The 19,035-nt window shown below is 39.3% G+C and overlaps 1 protein-coding gene across 6 annotated transcripts in view; it reads right to left on the bottom strand.

Annotated features, from left to right (window-relative positions):
* LOC306869028 (epsin-2-like) overlaps positions 1-19,035 on the bottom strand; it is a 41,226-nt gene that overhangs the window by 9,672 nt on the left and 12,519 nt on the right. For all 6 annotated transcript variants that reach the window (XR_013784143.1, XR_013784144.1, XM_079415576.1 and 3 more), the window contains exons 3-4: positions 11,120-11,232; positions 922-1,023 (exon numbers count right to left, since the gene is read on the bottom strand). Coding sequence is in view for 4 of the 6 variants with exons in the window: in XM_079415576.1 (XP_079271702.1) it covers positions 922-1,023; positions 11,120-11,232 (215 nt within the window). In the remaining 2 variants the exon portion in view is untranslated. The remainder of the gene's footprint in view (positions 1-921; positions 1,024-11,119; positions 11,233-19,035) is intronic.

The following is a 19,035-nucleotide window of genomic DNA, read 5'->3' as shown; positions in this document are numbered from 1 at the left end:
AGAACTTGGAAGCTGATCTGAATATAAATACTCACATTTTGAGTAAACAAGTCCGCAAGCAAAGAAAGGGAAAAAGAAGTTCATTGAAGAGATTAATGAAATTGTTTTCTGGTGACATTATTTAGCTTAAAGTAGTAAAACAACAAAAACTGGTAGCATAACACAGTAATCAGAATTTAGGGAACTGAACATTTTCAGGTAATATACATTTGGAAAGTTGACATACTGTGGAGTGAGCGGTTATACCCCATCTAAAAACACTTTAAAAAGAATTGCCAATTTGGAATTGCTTTTATGTGCTCATTAATTGAGAGTACATGGAATATTTGAACTTATATATTTGTCACACCACATGATCAACTAATAAGAGATAAAAATCTTAATGACCCCAAACTTGAGCAGTGGTGTATGTATATATTCATAAATTTTAACCTATAATAAAGCCTAAATATTGACTGAAAAACAAGTTTGCTCTACAAAATCTGTACATTTTTTGAGGTAAACAAAAATTAGCAGAGATCTGCTGTACTCTTATGTTAGCTAGCATCATTAAATAAGCCATTTGGCTTTTGAAGACTTTGAATACGATGCATAATATGTACAGTTCTTATACTGTTCTTTCACAGGGTTGCGAAGCTTGTCAGCCCCCGATCAATATATGCTTTTGATATTTGAAATAGTGCAGAATGAACATTCAGGTAAAATGTATTTGTTCTACAGAAGAATGAATATCATACATGTACCTGTTTGGAACGACATAAGGATGAGTAAATGACAATTTTCATTTCTGGGTAAACTATCACTTTAATAAAATGAACATGCAGGAGGTAAGGGATGTGTAAACCTTCAACAGAGTTTTGTGTAGCCACAGATTCAGTTCAGGCCTGCTGATGAGTTGAAGCGCTCAGAGGCTGTACCTACCTCTTTCTTCTTCTTGGCTGTTTTCCCTGTGTTGGAGTCTTTACGGCTTTCTTCCAGAGCCATCTGGAGCCGTAGGTCATCCCCACGACGCATCCTCTCCTCCTGAACAACCACACACAAACAAGACACACAAAAGAATTCATGTTATATCACACACATTATGGAGTACGTGCCGTCTGCTGAATCACAGCATGAACCTGCCACCCTGCGTCCTATGACGATACAGCCCTGTTGTTGTGATTCATGATGATTCAGCATCAAAATTCAGTTACTGAGGCATGTAAAAATCTGCAGATTACACAATTACACATTGAAGCCAAGAATCAGAATTGTGTTAGCAAACCAAGAGACACACCCGACACTTTGTTTCCTCAACGGGTCAGTTTCAAAGGGCAGAGGAGACAGGAAGGAAGCTAGAAATGTAAAATATGTCCGTGGGAAGCAACCGAGGATAGGCTGTAATCTAGTCCCTATGTTAATTTGGTGCCAGTAAATAATTTTGTATTTGGTTATCCATATTCACAACAATTAATGCTTAAAAGCTGAGGGGGAGCGAGAACAGATCAGCTGTAGGGTTTGACCTACAAATCAACACATTTGAGCATTTATTTTAATAAAATGTTGTTTCAATAAACACTCCAAGTGAAAATCTTCCAAAACTGGAAATGATCTGCAATCATCAAACATGGTTTAAATGAGGCTGTAGCACAAGCAAAGCCCCTTTCAAGAAAGCCATTCCGCTTAATCAGTGAACATTTCTAATGTTGCTACATGCAGGACATTTTAGTGTAGGGCTGAAGCATGAAAGATTTATGCAAGAGGAAAAGAGGACAGAGAAAGCAGAAAAAGCTGAGATGAGTGATGCTCTTTCACCACAAGCCTCATAAAATCAATGGTTAGAATGCTATGGTTCCCTTAACCTCATAATGATCACAAATCTAGGACATCTGACTGTCTCATACAATTATGGCCATTTTTTAAATGGCCCGAAGTTTACATCAAGATCTTACAGGGAAGGAGCTCACAGAATGAATCACAATCCCTATGGCAGACACCTGACAGCTATACACTGAGAGGCAGGTTTAAGAGGGCTAACAGCGATACACAGAAATGTAGGAAGTCCCTAATGTGCACCTCCCTTTCAGACAAGCCCCTCCTCAACAGCACTAACATGCCTGCTTTTTTTCATTTGTAAATTCATCCCAGATGTCCAAGCGCGCACACAGTTCCTTCACATTATTCTTAGAGCAGCGAGCCCCAAACATATTCAGAGCCTTCTGGAACATTACATTTCCTACTGTATCAGCTGCCCCACTTCATCACTTTTATAAGACATGTAAGATGTGGTTTTAAATTCCACCAAGACAGCTGTATGGTTGTATGACTCCCACACTAATTTGTAAGCTTCCTAAACAATATCCTGTTGCTGGTCTGGCCCCATGTTGCAAGAAAAGTACAACTAGATACATCTGTGTAACATGTAATTGGGACGAAAACGAGCCAGCCTGTGGTCACATTTCCTATTTCTTGATACCATGCCAATTTGAAATATAAGTACAGTGAAAGTGGATTTCATGTGATGCAAATAGACCTCAGCTTGCAATTAGAAATGAAACATTTTCCTAGAAACAGAGTAACCGTATCACCATTGACTAATTATACAGTGACCCAGTTAGAATGTGTAAAAGATGCCTGAGAGGCACAGTAAGGTAAATCTGCATCTGATAAGACCACATACAAATGTGTTCATTCCTGAATCAGCTGTTCAAAGCTGTAACTATAAATAAATACAATTTTAAGCACCTTACTCTAACAATTTCCACTCCTGTGTCAGAAATATTTTTCCACATTTGATGTAGTAAATTAATATATGTTTATATTCACTGTGGCTACATCTTTGCTAATAGGGAACCATTAGAGCAAGCCATTCTCTGAAATTGCTTGCTGATTGTCTGGGTGGTGGAACAATCCAGTTTTAACTATGGAGTGATGTTCATTCATATTAGGGCAAATTAAAAACAAGGAGAGAAAACAACCAGAATAACTGAAATAAGTCAGCAAAACCAGTCAGCCCGACAATGATGGCCTGACTAGGCCTCACACCATGTATGTTTGTAGGCCAAAACTTGGAAACTAATTATAATTTTAGCACTTGTTACATCACCCAAAAGTCAGTGGGTTACTTGAATAAGTTTTTAGTTAAATGCCTGAAATAATTTCTGCAGTTAACAAAAGGTCAAGATATTTTCATGTTTTCTTTTATAGTATACTACACACAAGTACTACCTCTGGTGATTCTTTTGAATATTTCATGTCTTGAAAAATTCTGTTGCAAACGAGAGGCTAAATAGGTCTACAGAAATTGTCAGGGACAAGAAATGTCATCTCGTCATATATAGTCATGGTCAAAAATAGTGTCACCCTTGGTAAATATGATCAAAGGCGGCTGTGAAAATTAATCTGCATTGTTAATCCTTTTGATCTTTTATTTAAAAAAAAAAAAAAAAATCTAACCTTTCATTAGATAAGAATTTAAAATGGGGGAAATATCATTCTGAAATAAATGTTTTTCTCAAATACACATTGGACAATTATTGGCCATCCTAGAAATTCTTATAAGTAAAATATCTCTGAAGTATATTCAGAATCAAAATCAGAATCAGAATGAGCTTTATTGGCCAAGTATGTTTACACATACAAGGAATTTGTTGTAGTGACAAGCTCCACAGTGCAACAGAAAGACAGCAACAGGACAGGACACAGATAATAAAAGAATAACAACAATTAACCAAAAGGCAACGTACAAAGCAGCAAAAACACAATATATAATATAAACAACTATGTATGTACAGGTCAAGTATGTGCATTAGAAATGAGAAAATAAAGAAAATTAGTGAGTGTGGTGAATGGATAGTGTATTATAATTGTGTGTTCCACATTTATTGTTGAGTGTTCATGAGATGTATAGCCTGAGGGAAGAAACTGTTTCTGTGTCTGGTCGTTCTGGTGCTCAGAGCTCTGTAGCGTCGACCAGATGGTAACACTTCAAAGAGGGAGTGTGCTGGGTGTGAGGGGTCCAGAGTGATTTTACCAGCCCTTTTGCTCACTCTGGATAAGTACAGTTCTTGGAGAGTGGGGAGGGTTGTACCAATGATTCGCTCAGCAGTCCGGACTACTCTCTGTAGTCTTCTGAGGTCAGACTTGGTAGCTGAGCTGAACCAGACAGTTATTGAAGTGCAGAGGATGGATTCAGTGATGGCAGAGTAGAACTGTTTCAGCAGCTCCTGTGGCAGATTGAACTTCCTCAGCTGGCGAAGAAAGTACAACCTCTGCTGGGCCTTCCTGACAATGGAGTCTATGTGAATCTCCCACTTCAGGTCCTGGGAGATGGTGGTGCCCAGGAATCTGAATGACTCCACTGCGGTCACAGTGCTGTTCATGATGGTGAGTGGGGGGAGAGCAGGGGGGTTTCTCCTGAAGTCCACAATCATCTCCACAGTTTTGAGCGTGTTAAGCTCCAGGTTGTTAAGACTGCACCAGACAGCCAGCTCCTTAACCTCCTGTCTGTAAGCAGACTCGTCACCGTCCTGGATGAGGCCGATCAGTGTGGTGTCGTCTGCAAACTTCAGGAGCTTGACAGAGGGGTCTTTAGATGTGCAGTCGTTGATGTAGAGGGATAAGAGCAGTGGGGAGAGTACGCAGCCCTGAGGATCTCCAGTGCTGATGGTTCGAGTGCTGGATGTGAATTTACCAAGCTTTACTAACTGCTGTCTGTCTGGCAGGAAGCTGTTGATCCACTGGCAGACGGAGGTGGGGACGGAGAGCTAGGTTAGTTTATTCTGAAGGGTTTCCGTGGTGATGGTGTTAAAAGCGGAGCTGAAGTCCACAAACAGGATCCTCACATAAGTCCCTGGTCTGTCCAGATGCTGCAGGGTGAAGTGCAGTCCCATGATGACTGCATCATCCACAGACCTGTTTTCTCTGTAGGCAAACTGCAGGGTGTCCAGTAAGGGTCCAGTGATGTCCTTCAGATAAGCCAAAACCAGTCTTTCAAATGATTGCACGGCTACAGACGTTAGGGCCACAGGTCTGTAGTCATTAAGTCCAGTAATTTTGGGTTTCTTTGGGACGGGGATGATGGTGGAGCGTTTGAAGCATGAGGGGACTTCATACAGCTCCAGTGATCTATTGAAGATCTGTGTGAAGATGGGGGCCAGCTGATCAGCACAGGTTTTTAGACAGGCTGGTGACACACCGTGCTTTCCTTCTTTTGTTCTTCCTGAAGACCTGGCACACATCTTCTTCGCTGATTTGAATCGTAGGTGTGGGGGAGAGAGGGGTTGCTGGAGGTTGTGTGGAGAGGTGTTCAGGGCGGGTGTGGGGTGATCTTTCAAAACGACAAAAGAACTTGTTCAAGTCATCTGCCAGGTGCTGATTCTCCACAGTACTGGAGGATGGTGTCTTGTAACTGGTGATATCCTTCATTCCTATCCACACTGAAGCAGGATCACTGGAAGATAATTTTTTCCTGAGCTTGTCAGAATAATTCCTCTTTGCCACTCTGATCTCCTTTTCCAGTGTGTATTTGGCCTTTTTGTACAAGACTTTATCCCCTTTTCTGTAAGCATCTTCTTTGGCCTGACGGAGCTGTCTGAGTTTGGCAGTGAACCATGGTTTGTCATAGTTGTAGATTAGATGAGTCCTGTTAGGAATGCACATATCCTCACAGAAACTGATATATGATGTTACAGTCTCTGTGAGCTCGTCCAGATCGATGGCAGCGGCTTCAAAAACAGCCCAATCAGTGAGAGAGAAACAGGCTTGTAGATCCCGCTGTTTCATTAGTCCATCTTTTAACAGATCTTAATACAGGTTTTGCAGACTTAAGTTTCTGCCTGTAGGACGGAATAAGATGAACCAAACAGTGATCAGAGTCCTAAAGCTGCTCGTGGAACCGAGTGATATGCGTCCTTCATCGTTGTGTAACAGTGATTCAATATATTACTGTCTCTGGTGGGACATGTGATGTGCTGTCTGTATTTTGACAGTTCGCGGGAGAGATTTGCTTTATTAAAGTCCCCGAGAATGATTAAAACAGAGTCTGGGTGTTGTTGTTCTGTGTCTGTGATCAGATCAGCAGGTTTCTGTAAAGCTGTGTTCACGTGCGCTTGCGGTGGAATGTAGACACTCACGAGAATGAACGAGCAGAACTCCCGCGGCGAATAGAACGGCTTGCAGTTAATTAAGAGCGTTTCTAGATCTGAGCAGCACATCTTCTTTAACACAGTTACATCTGTACACCACCTCTCATTGATGTAAAAGCACGTCCAGCCGCTGCACGATTTCCCCGTTGATTCCACGTCCCGATCTGCTCTGATCAGCTGATAATTAGGCAGATGTAGCACGCTGTCCGGTATGTCGCCATTCAGCCAGGTTTCCGTGAAACACAGGGCAGCAGAGTTAGAAAGGTCCTTGTTTGTCCAGGAGAGCAGGAGGAGTTCATCTGTTTTGTTGGGTAGAGAGCGGAGATTCGCCAGATGGATGCTAGGCAACGCCGTTCGAAATCCGCGCTGACGAAGCTTCACGAGCGCGCCGGCTCGCTTCAAAATCCGGTAAAAGATTTTGTGGTGTGTTCTGCCAAATGTTCAGCAGGTCATCCCTGGTAAAACGGATCGTATTTGAAAAACAAAAAACAGGAAACACAAACAAAAACAGTACAAACACTGGAGAGCAACGCACAATAGCTGCCATCATCGGCGCCATTTTTCTTTGGTTCTCATTCCCATTCATATTCACCATTTTGAGCACTCCAGGGGGATTATGAACATGAAATTATCCAGCCATGGCTTCCAGTTTCACAGAAATATAAATAGGAGAGAAAACAAAGCCAAAATCATCCATCACAATGAAAAAAAAAAAAAGTGCAGCAAAAGATAATTGAGCTTCACAAATTAGTGAAGTGACTTTGAAAAGAGCTAGAGCAGTGAAAATCCCCATTTCCACCATCTGGGCAATAATTAAGAATTTCCAATCAACATAAAATGTTACGAAACTGCCTGGAAAAGGAAATGTGTCTATATCGTCCTAATGCACGGTGAGGAGGAGAGTTTGAGTGGCTAAAGACTCTCCAAGGACCACAGCTGGAGAATTGCAGAAAATAGTTGAGTCTCGTGGTCAGAAAACCTTTACAAAAAAATGTCAAACAGCACCTACATCACCACATGTTCTTTGGGAGGGTTTCAAGAAAAATCCTAGCCCATCCAAAAACAATCTCCAGCATATTCAGTTATCAGACACGACTGGAACTTCAAATGGGACTGGCTTCTATGGTCAGATGAAACTAAAAAATGAGCTTTTTAGCAGCAAACACTCAAGATGGGTTTGGTGAACACATGGATAAAAAGTACCCCATGTGTACAATGATGAAATATACTGCTGTATTTTTGATGTTGTGGGCCTATATTTCTGCTGGAGGTCCTAGACCTCTTGTTTAGACACATGGCATCATGGATTCCGTCAAATACCAACTAGTGTGTGCGATATTGAAACAAAAAGATCTCTATTTTTGGGGATTTTTTAGATAAAGATTATTAGATGATATTTTGCCGAGTGTGTTATTGTGCTGATATCTGACTACCGTGGACAGCTGCAGTTTTTGATATTCTTCATATTCTATGTGGTCAGTTCACATCAGTGATAGAAATTAATCTTATCATATAAGTTTAAAATTGATTTTTACCTTTTATGGGCAATTTTACCTTTAATAAAGCCTTTTTTTCTAAAAGTGTGCATCTTTTGAGTCAACTTGTTACAAATCAGTCAATTAGAATAATAAGACATTTAGGCTGTTACCAAACAAATTAAACCCGTATCAACAAAATTAATCTTTGCAGAAGTAGAATCTGAATGGCATTTAGATGTATTTACACACCGTTTAATGCAGCTCAGAGAGACATGGAGTACTTTAACTTGCAGTTACAAATGCATAATGTTTTGATAATTTAAACATAAAACATTGAATACAGATATTTGAAATTATTTTAAAGGTGCCATAGAATGCATTGATACAGTATTTTAAATTGTTCTCTGATATCTACACAGAAGGTATGTGGCTTAGGTAAGGGCAAAAAATCTCCAGAAACGATTTTACATGTCCATTTACAACCCTAGGATTTCTCCCTAGAATGAAACGGTCTGTTATTGGCTTATTTGGCAGGGTCATGAATAATAATGAGCTCTGCTCTGATTGGCTGTTTCACAGTACGGCTCATCAGCAAGAAGGAAGCACAGGGAGGAAAATATATATTTAAATACTTTCTCTCGCAGTTATATCGTCGGGTAATTATACTGTATATAAAACGCGGGCATCAGGGAGCCGTTATTAATATGCGAGGCATTGAAACTGCTTTTGAAAGATCCATCGATCGCGTTATAGTTCACTTTCAAGAGACGCGATCACACAAACTATGTTTACATTATGGAGCAACAGTACTTACCACACATTTCACAAGATCAGATGCTTGTCAGTGGTGCTCAGGATCTGTAAGTCATTCGCCATCATCCTCATCTCTCCTTACTGAGAGTGAAATCTTATGTACTGTAACAGGCTACCGCTAGCAATGAGCTAACCATGTCCCTTTAGTGGCTCGCGTTATTTGCTTTCTGTGCCTTTCTGAATACAGACACCAACCCATCCCTGCACTTCACACCCCCTGCACGGCCTGGAACATAAAATTTATTTTGTTATTTTCGCTGTTGTCCGCGCTTGTTTATTTACAATACCTACAGAGCTTCTGATGGTTCGGCCGACTTAGAACAAGGGCGGGTTTATGCAAATGTTGGGGGCGTAGTGATCCCGACTGTTGCGTCACAGTCGGTGTTATGTTCTGATTCGCCTGTTTTCAGTGGTCTTTTTTAATCACGAGATTTACATATGAAGGAGGAAACTATGGTGTTTGAGGCTCACTGTATGTCATTTCCATGTACAGAACTGTTATTATTTAAATATGCCAGGATAAAGACAGTTTTTCATTCTATGGCACCTTTAAAATGAACAGATACTTTGAATGTGAAATTAAAATCGCCAGTAGGTGGCAGCATGTCACTGTTAACAAGTGAGTCATTGCGACTGAACCGAATCATTTAAATGGTTGATTCATTCAGGAACGAATCACCGTCATGTTGTTCAGAGACACAAAAAACAGTGCTGTAGCTGTTTTGAATTTTTTATTTTTTTTTGGCTAAATGAAGCAAAAACAGGCAATTTGATGTCTAAAACGTAAGTCTCTTAATATTAACTTGTTTATTGAACTGTTGTATAAAATCAATATCACAATCATGCTTATTTTTTAACAAAAAACAGCACTCTTCGTGTAATTTTAACTATATGAAATGATATATATACATTTTCTGCCCCATATCTTGAATTTTGTGATCATTTTATTAGATTGAATCATGCAGTGAAACACACTCTAAATGCGCACGCGATAATGTCAAATTGCACATCGCTAAAACAACAATTACTATATATATATATATATATATCTCTCTCGCACACCTCTAATACCAACAGATAAAAAAAAAAATCAATAAGTGACTGACTCTGTTAGAAATCTTATGATGGGACATATTTGGATCTTCCAACCATACAATAATCCAAACACAAACTTCAAAAACAACACAAAAATGGGTTACTGAGCACAAAACCAAGCTTCTGCTCTGGCCATTCCAGTCCTCTGACCTGAACCCTGTAGAAAATAAGTGAGATGAACTGAAGAGAAGAAACACCGACATGGAGCTGTGAATCTAAAGGGTCTGGAGTGATTCTGGATGAAGGAATCGTCTCTGATCTCTTGTCAGGTGCTCTCTAACCTCATCAGGCATTATAGGAAAAAAATGAGAGCTGTTAAACTAGCAAATGGAGGTTTCAAAAAGTATGGAATAAAATGGTGCCGTTAATTGTGGCCAATGTGTATTAAAGAAAGAAAATTTCATAATGATATTTCCCCCCATTTTTAAATTCTTATTCTCCAATGAAAGGTTTGATTTTTGTGATTTTTTAAAATAAAAAGATCAAAAGGATTAACAATGCGGATTCATTTTCACAGCCTTCTTTGATCATATTTACCAAGGGTGCCGATATTTGTGGCCATGTCTGCATGTGCATGCATGCATGCATACATACATACATATTAGTAACCCACTTTTGCAGCCTCATTTTGTTTACAATCATACTCTTGCAAAACACAAACTTTCAGGGAAAAGTTTTTATTTTTTTAATAAAGTCTGAAATAGCACTCTATAAAAGCTCTTTTTAATGGATTAGTTCACTCATTAAATAAAAATTTACTCACCCCAGTGTCGTCCAAGAAGATCATGTCTTTCTTCAGTCGAAAAGAAATTAAGGTTTTTGAGGAAAACATTCCAGGATTTTTCTCTATATAGTGGAATTCAATGGGAGCCAATAGATTGAAGCTTTAAAAGGTTCAAAGGACTCTACATGATCCCAGCCGAGGAATAAGTGTCTTATCTAGTGAAATGATTGGTCATTTTCTTTAAAAAAAAAAACTAATGCATATACTTTAACCACAAATCCTCGTCTTGCATTACGTAGTCACGCTGGGAAGGTCACATGACGTAGGCGGAAGAACCGACCCAATTCTTAGAAGTGTGGAAGAGGACCGTTCAAAAGTTCTTGTATGTTGAGTGACTCATTTATGTCTTTGTATCAGGTTTACGGTTTAAAATATGTGCAACCTGGATGTTTAAATCTTCCGCTACTCAGAGCTAGTGCAACTGGAGCATTTGTGGTTAAAAGGTGCATAAATTTTAATTTAGAAAATTACCAATCGTTTCACTAGATCTTGTAGAGTCCTTTTAGGCTGCATTTAAACCGCAAATTGTCCCCGTTGAAGTCCACAATATGGAGAAAAATCCTGGAATGTTTTCTTCAAAAACCTTAATTTCTTTTCGACTGAAGAAAGAAAAACATGAACAACTTGGATGACAAGAGGGTGAGTAAATTATCAGGAAATTTTTATTCTGGTGTGAGCTTTTAGGTAGCCCTGCCCAACATTAGAACTCATTGATCCAAAATCCTTCTCATAAACGTACATTAAGCATCATAATAAATCATATAATAAGCTGTAGATGTGTCACATCAGGCAGCAGTCTTAGGGTGGCATTGAGTGAAATGTACCTGCTCTGCGGCCTCCCGGCTCATGGCAAGAGCCAGTTGCAACTGTAGTTCCTCTTCTCCACTGGTCTGTGGTCTAGCTTGCTCCATCTCTGAAGATGCATTGGGAGATGTGGCTAAAAACAAACAAAACAAACATACGATGACATTATCATTCAAACACTGCAACCACACCCAGCTGGGTTATCTTAAGGCAGGGCACGGGTGAGCCAACAAGCACACATTACAATTACTGTTGAGCGGGTTTTATCACTTACTCATGCGCCATGACACAAGAACAACGTAAAATGTACTTGCTACGGCTCTTATCTGTCATTTCACATCACCAAATGACTACGAAGTTATTTAAAGAGGCAAAAGTGAATACTGAATGAACATCCATGAGTGTTGCACGTGCCAGGCCAGAATGAAGCAGCCAAACTGGGTGAATCACAACAGCCTACTGATTATAAGCTTGTTGCTAAACCAGAGGACAAGAGTACTTCAATACTGATTGGATTAGGCCAAGCCATGTGTTTAGAAAACACAAGTATCTCCAGCCATTTCGGAGCACATGAATCAGTCACAGGCTACTGAGAACACCTCAGAAAAGTACAGGTCACAAGGCCAGAATTAACACCATGCTCAAAACAACCACAACTGCTCAAACTGTAAGCACATGACACACGTGACAAAAAGTGCTGCACGTTTGTGTTAAGGCACTGATGTTTTAAGTCACCATCATTAGTCTACTCTAGGCATTTTTTGTTGTAAACAGCAGCATCAATCAATAGACTGCTCGTCTGAAATCCATAAGATCTGTGACAGCCATTAGGCCTAGTCTTGATGTATCACTTCAGTAACGACACTGGACCTGGAGAATCTCAGTGCCTTTTGAAACAAGATTCCCGGTTTCTAAACCCTGAGGGACTAGAAATTACAACCAAAGGGCTTGAGTCTGTGGGAAAAGCAGTAGAGCCGAACAGGGGAAATGAGGTAGAGTGGGCGTGGAGCTTCAATGAGATCACAGATGACATCACAAGTGCTTCCAGTCCACACCACGCCACCCTTACTGGGCTAAAATGGAAATATGACTCATACGCCAACTGCATGGTTCAAAGTCAATTTCTCAGAATCAATTTAAATAGCCAATTCTGCCAAAAAATATCCAAAATACATCGTCAAAAATGTTCTTTCTTTGGTTGTCGAGTTAAAACAAGTGCATGCAATGACAGATAAGGGCCTTTAGCATGTATTTTTATGATTTGACTGGACAGCCATCACCATTTGAGCTAGGGGTGCAAATCGGATACAATATCGATTGTCATACCCAGCGATACGATATTTGCCCATACCTCAAAAAATTAGATTCAGGAGTATATCAATCAATATATCGACATTATATACCTATTTTAAACAAACATCTACATTTTTATTAACTCACAAATGCAACCAAAATATATAACATGAACATTTATCTGAAATTTTCACATCCTGTACCTCAATTGGGACATTCACAAAAAAAAATAAAAAATAGGCCTAGTTTAAATAAACAGGCCAAATTTTATTTTTTAATAAAGAAAATGAACAATTGGAAAAACAATTCTGGCTGCTATGGGCTCAGTGCTAAAAATCTTTTCTACAGATAACCAAATTACAAGCAATAGCAGAAAATAAATACAATAGAACAAAGACAAGTTCAATAAACAGTGTTTTTCAGGTTTCTCAGCTCAGTCTAAAAGAAATTTTCAGGTATGCCACAGAAATGTAATAATCAAATGTAAAATGACTGCATAATCTTCACTGTATAAATGAAATCTAGATTAATCATTTTTGATGTTACAAAGGTTATTTAGTCAGGAGCAGTGAGCACTTGTATTTTTCATTGACAGCATTAGATTTTTTTATTAGTTTGCTTTCACTTTAAGAACGAATGCACGGATTTAATGCCTTTTCCTTCCCAACTGTTTACGTTAAGACAAATGCCTGACTGACTGTGTTTACAAGGATATTCAATCATCTACTGGCAGCTCTTCATGTAAGCTAGGAAACTTGGTATCACTAATGTACAGTTTTCAATGTACAGGATACAATTATTTGTTTGTTTCCTCATTATGGAAAGTACACACTTTCTTTTTAACCCCACTGTATCACTCGTGTGAATTCGAAGTTTTCTGTTCTCTTATAATAGGGCTAATGGCGGTGTTCTAAAGAATGGTACTGGCTGTCATGTTACTGTCACGGATTAAGACCGGGGAGGGCGGCAGCCCGGGGTTTTCACCCCAGTCTGTAAAAGTATTATGGGGTGGGTTTTCTTTATGTAAATGGCTTTTTAAAGGCAGACTTGAGTTAATTCATTGGCAGTGGTACAACTTTCTCTCAATTGTTCAGTTCACTTATTTGTTTGATAGTAATGACTGAAATTAATATAATAAGTTGCAATGTCAATGGCTTAAATGGCCCCCATAAAATGTATAAGTTTTTTTACAACTATTGCGATGGAAAAAGGTTGATATTGCTTTGATCAAGAAAGCTCATTTGTGGATGGATGATGTTCATAGATGCAATAATAAATATTACGAGGTGGTCTCTTTCAGTCTGTGTGTGTAGTAAACGAGCAATCTAGAGAGCAGACTGCTCCGTACGCTTTCGAATCGCTCTCACGGATGTCAAATACTGATCAATCAGCGCTGCATCGCTACTAGTCAAACACACCTAGTGCTGCAGGCATATTGCCTCACTGACGTTGATGAGATTAACCCCTTAGGTATCCAAATTTGGTACCGAACGACAATGTTATGTTTACGATGTAAGGATATAATAGTAAAACGTGCGTGTTTGTGAAGTTAAATTTAGACATGTTTAAATGTTTATGTTTAAACAAACATAAATCAGATAAATTCTTTAAAAAGTAAAAGTCTTAGCAATAAATCCGGACCATCTACAAACGAAACCCGCCAGACCACCTGTGGTTGCTGGATTTATCGATCGGAAACTTCTGAACCAAGCGTGTTTGAAGCATTGCACTGTCCTTGGAGCGGACCTGACCAACATTTCACTGCTGGTTATACTCTGTATAATTGTGTATGTGACAAATAAAACTCTTGAATCTTGAATCATAGGTACAGTGTTTGATCCGCTACAAAGATGCGTCCTTTGTGGAAAGAAACGCATAAGCATTGTGCTAGATCCTGGTCGCCACAAACTGCATAATTTGCAGCTGCGCACATTTCTGCGGTCCTCGATGTGCATGAACTGACCGAGACGTTTATGAAATAATCTGCGAAGCTCCGTTGTTTCACACTGAAGTAATGCTTTTTAATAAACTTCCTTCAGTTAACGTTAGTTAATGCATTAACTAAGATTAGAAATACATTTTTTACCGTGTTTATTCATCTTTGTTAACCAGCTCAGGCAACTGTTAACATATACAACTTTTAATTTTAATAATATCCTAAATTTTGAAATGAACAGTAACATTTCTGGCTACGCTAGTGTTCAGATGTGTGCGAAGAAAACTTTTCACACGGTGCTCGACTTTTCTGCCAGGATTCCTGTGCGTCTTTTATGCTCACCTTGTGCCTTCGGGCAGTCCTTAATTCGAGTCCTGATACGGGAGTTTGAACGAGAATGGATTAACAAAAATGAGAGAATATTATCTTAATTTGTGCTCAGAGGACAAATTAAAGTTTAGAACTTTAGTATAGGTTTGGAACTACATCAGTGTATGTAAATAATGATCATTTTCGGTTGAACTATTGCTTTAAAGGTGTACTATTATGCTCTTTTACAAAGTCTTGATTTTGTTTTGGGGGTGTACTAGAACAGCTCTCTCATGCTTGGTGGTTCGAAAATCTTTCACATAATTTACATTATTACAATACATTTCTCCCCAGCCTGACACAAACGACTCGATTAGTTCCGGGTTTGACGAAGGCCCGCCTTCCGAAAAATGAAATGCGTTGTGATTGGTTAGCTGTCCCAGTGCGTTGTGATTGGTAAACAGCTTAGATGGCATTTCAGTATTGCCCCGCCCCTTGCCAGAACAGCAATTTTGTCAATATTGCCATATCATCAGACCTCGAGAATACTGAACAAGAGGATCGGGCAGAACCTTTGCACGCACGGATATTGCAAGACATATTAAAGTGGTAATGTTATAATTGTTGTTCTTTTTTTTTTTTTTTTGGCTAAATCACGTTTTAGATGGGATGTCAACAACAGCTTAAAAATAACTGCATTGACTATGTACAGATAAGTGCAACGGTAATATGGAATATGTATTATATTTATTGTTCTTTAATTCTAACATTATAACATGAATTGCACTGAAACTGTTATTTAGTTGAATTTATTTATACCATAGTCCCACACTATTTGTGGCCAGTAACGCTGTACACAAAACAGAGCTCCGCTCACAAACGCTGCTTTATCTGACATTACATGCTAGATGAAATGAAAATGACATCCAAAACTTTCTGAAAATGTTTGGTTTCCATCAGAAATACAGTGATATAAAAACACCTGCACTGGGTTTCGATTTTGAAACATGCAGTGCTCCTCTGCCCCCAACCATTCACATTTCTGTAGGTGGGATTTACAATTTATGATGTCATAAATACAGGGAAAACAACTTTGTAGTCCAAACAAGCCGTTCGTTGTAGTTCTTGAAAAGGGATTTTTTTTTAACTAAATATCTCCCTTTGGAGTAGCCTTTTAGATCGTTTTATGCCCAAACATACACACTGACTAAAATTCAAAAAGTGAAAAAGCATAATAGGACCCCTTTAACTTACATGATCAGTAAAAGACAAACCACAGAATCTGTGGTTCTAGATCAGGAAAGCTACATGCCAGAAAATCATTATAATCAAAAGCTTCTATCATACAACACTGAATTAATTTTACAAACCAACAAAACCACATCTTTACATTTAGCACCCATATCCTAATTTTCTTCAGTCTGATGAAAGATGAATTACATGTGACAGAGCCCATATACACTTTCTGGAGAAACAAAACCAGGAAACTAGCAGAGGAATGCAAAACACAATTCAGCTTTTCTTCAAACTCTTTTTCCTTTTCGTTAATGACTCAGCTGCTTACACCCTCTTTCATGCAATGAAGCTCGCCATACACTTTTCCCATCTTCTCCTTAATCCAACACATTAATGCATTTGATGACAAAAGGAGGTCACAAAAAAAAAAAAAAAAAAAAAAAAAAGTACTTTCAATGGTTAGATTTTGAATTGGGATTAAAAGAATTTGGCTGACTTCTTTCGAGTGTATTATCAAATTCTTTTTTTTTTTTTTTTTTAAATACTGTATAAAAAGAGGCAGGGGGTAGTAGAAAAAAAGAAGAGAGACATATGCAGCTTCCTCCCTGAAGCACAGGGCAGAGCAAAAGACCTCTGGGAGTTCAGGAAATCTGTCTTCCTGTAACAAGCTGAGGGAGAGGGGTGGGGCGTGAACGGCACACAGCTGTCCGGGGCAGACGTACAGCCACTGAGTGCTGCAGGGAGGCACAAGAGAGGATGTGTCTCCTGCAGGGTAACAGCAGACAAGCAGTTTCCTGGTCTGCAGCGTAAAGAATTTGCACCATGCAGTCTGAGCTCCAGGTGTGCAGAGTTTCTCAAAATGAATTCGACAAAGTTGACTCTTTTACAACCACAACAGCCCAGGTTTAGTTGTTGGCATTAACAGCAACATTTCAGAGATAATGGGAAAGGATCAGCAGGCTACCAACCTTTTATTGTCGGTAAAGTGCTTAATATGGTCCTCAAGAATAATGTAGCCTGTAACATTTAAAAAAGCTTCAGTTCAAGAGCTACAGCGACTGTACCTGCTAACCTACCACACCAAATAAATACCTAAACTTTAAACTAATCTTAAAGGTATAGTTCACCCAAAAATGAAAATTGTCATCATTTGATGCTGCTGACGCAGGAGCCGGCATTCTGACATATAACCCGGATGCGTTGCACCTTGTTCACAAGCGGAGGAATGCACACGCATGTGTCGTGGTACGGTCTTGAACGCGCATCGAAGACTGACATGGAAGAGAGGAAATTGTTACACACAAAAAATATTCTCATAGCTTCATAACATTACGGTTGAACCACTGATGTCACATGGACTACTTTAACGATGTCCTTACTACGTTTCTGGGCCTTGAACATGGTTAGTTGCGTTGCTGTCTATGCAGGGTCAGAAAGCTCTTGAATTTCATCAAAAACATCTTAATTTGTGTTCTGAAGATGAACAAACATCTTAAGGCTAGAATACACTAAACAACTTTTAAAATCTGAACAGATTTTTTAAACTCTAGGCATCATATACGTACCATGTAAATAGTGACAGAGGAAAACTGGACATCATACACTAAATGACTGAGAATCACACACTACCAGACTTTAAAGTCGTTCCAATCACAATAAATTCAAGCAGAAACGTGTCATGTTGCTAGGAGACGACAAAATGAAAATGTGTGTTCTAAAATCGGTTGAAAACATCAAACATGTTTGATATCCTCCAACTGGGTGGAATCAAAGCCTGTCGCTAAAAAAAAATAGAGTCTGTGACCATCATACACTACGCGATTTTCTGTGAGAGAGTCTGTCAACTCTAATCTGCAGACTGGCTCTGACTGTCAGCAACTAGCATCGACTTCTCCAGACTGTAAATCAGAGGAAAATTGGGACAAAAATCGTGTAGTGTATTCTAGGGATGGGTCACAATTTTCAAATATTCGATTAGTTGATTTAATTATAGAATATCAAATAGGTTGTGTGATTGTCTTAAAAACTTTCCCCATGTTTTCTGTGCTGCTGCGATGGTGAGGCATTCATGTAAGCAGAGGGTTCGTCGCATGAAAAAGCCTTGCGTAGCATATAACGGTTACAGTAACTTGGGACGATGTCAAATAAGAGCTCTATGCGGACCACAAACACCACCGACTAGGTTAGAGGTGTGGCTGAATCTGTATTCAGAAAGGCACGGAAAACGAATAGCGCGTTCTACGGAGCCACTATAGGGACATGGTTAGGGGCCGCTTGCTAGTGGTAGCCTGTTACATTTCAGTACATCACTCACCACATAAACAGATGATTTGCAGATCCTGAGCACCACTGACAAACATCTAATCTTACAAAACGTGTGATGAGTACTGTCGAGTGCTGCTCCGTACGTATGACTGCAAGCGCGCGTTCAAAAGGATATAATTGCAACAGAAGATATTGAAGTATATTTTTTCTCCCATCTCATATTCCCTTTAACGCGTACGATCACACTGGTGTGATCAGTCTGGACTGGTCCCTGAAGCATACGATCACACCGGTGTGACTAGAACATTCACGCCCCATTCACACGGGGCGTCAGCATTAACACTTATCAGTTACTTTGAATGGAGTGACGTCAAGCGTTGCCGAACTGAATTGTGGGTCCGTCACGTCGGGTCCGTTGCTCGCGGCAGAAGTTGAAAACTTTTCAACTTTTGAAGCGCCAACGCAGGCGTCAGCCAAACAGATCGCCTTATGCAACTACCCTAGCGCAGACGGTAGCCAACTCCGTTCACGCAACACCAGAAAAGTAATGTGATTGGCTGTTGTCACTAAGACGGTGCGCCAGCACCAAGCTTCAGACACGCCCTCTGTTAAACACCCATCACTAACTATAGATCAACTAACACGGTCATTATAAAAGTATTTAAACTACCAAATACATTTACTTTAGGGCTGCACGATTATGACAAAAATCATAATTGTCGATTATTCCCTTGAGATTGTAATTGCGATTATTAATAACGATTATTTTGAACAGATTTATGCCATTGTTTGAAGCTGTATGCAATATTTTTTATATAAAAATACACATTTAAAAAAAGGCTGAAAACACTCTTCCTGAACATTTATTGCTTTTGAGTTGGGATGCAGATGTACATT

Source organism: Barbus barbus, assembly GCF_936440315.1.
Source record: "Barbus barbus genome assembly, chromosome: 4".
Taxonomy (NCBI): Eukaryota; Metazoa; Chordata; class Actinopteri; order Cypriniformes; family Cyprinidae; genus Barbus; species Barbus barbus.
Note: the sequence above shows the minus strand (reverse complement) of the source record. Positions and strands in the feature narration are given on the sequence as shown.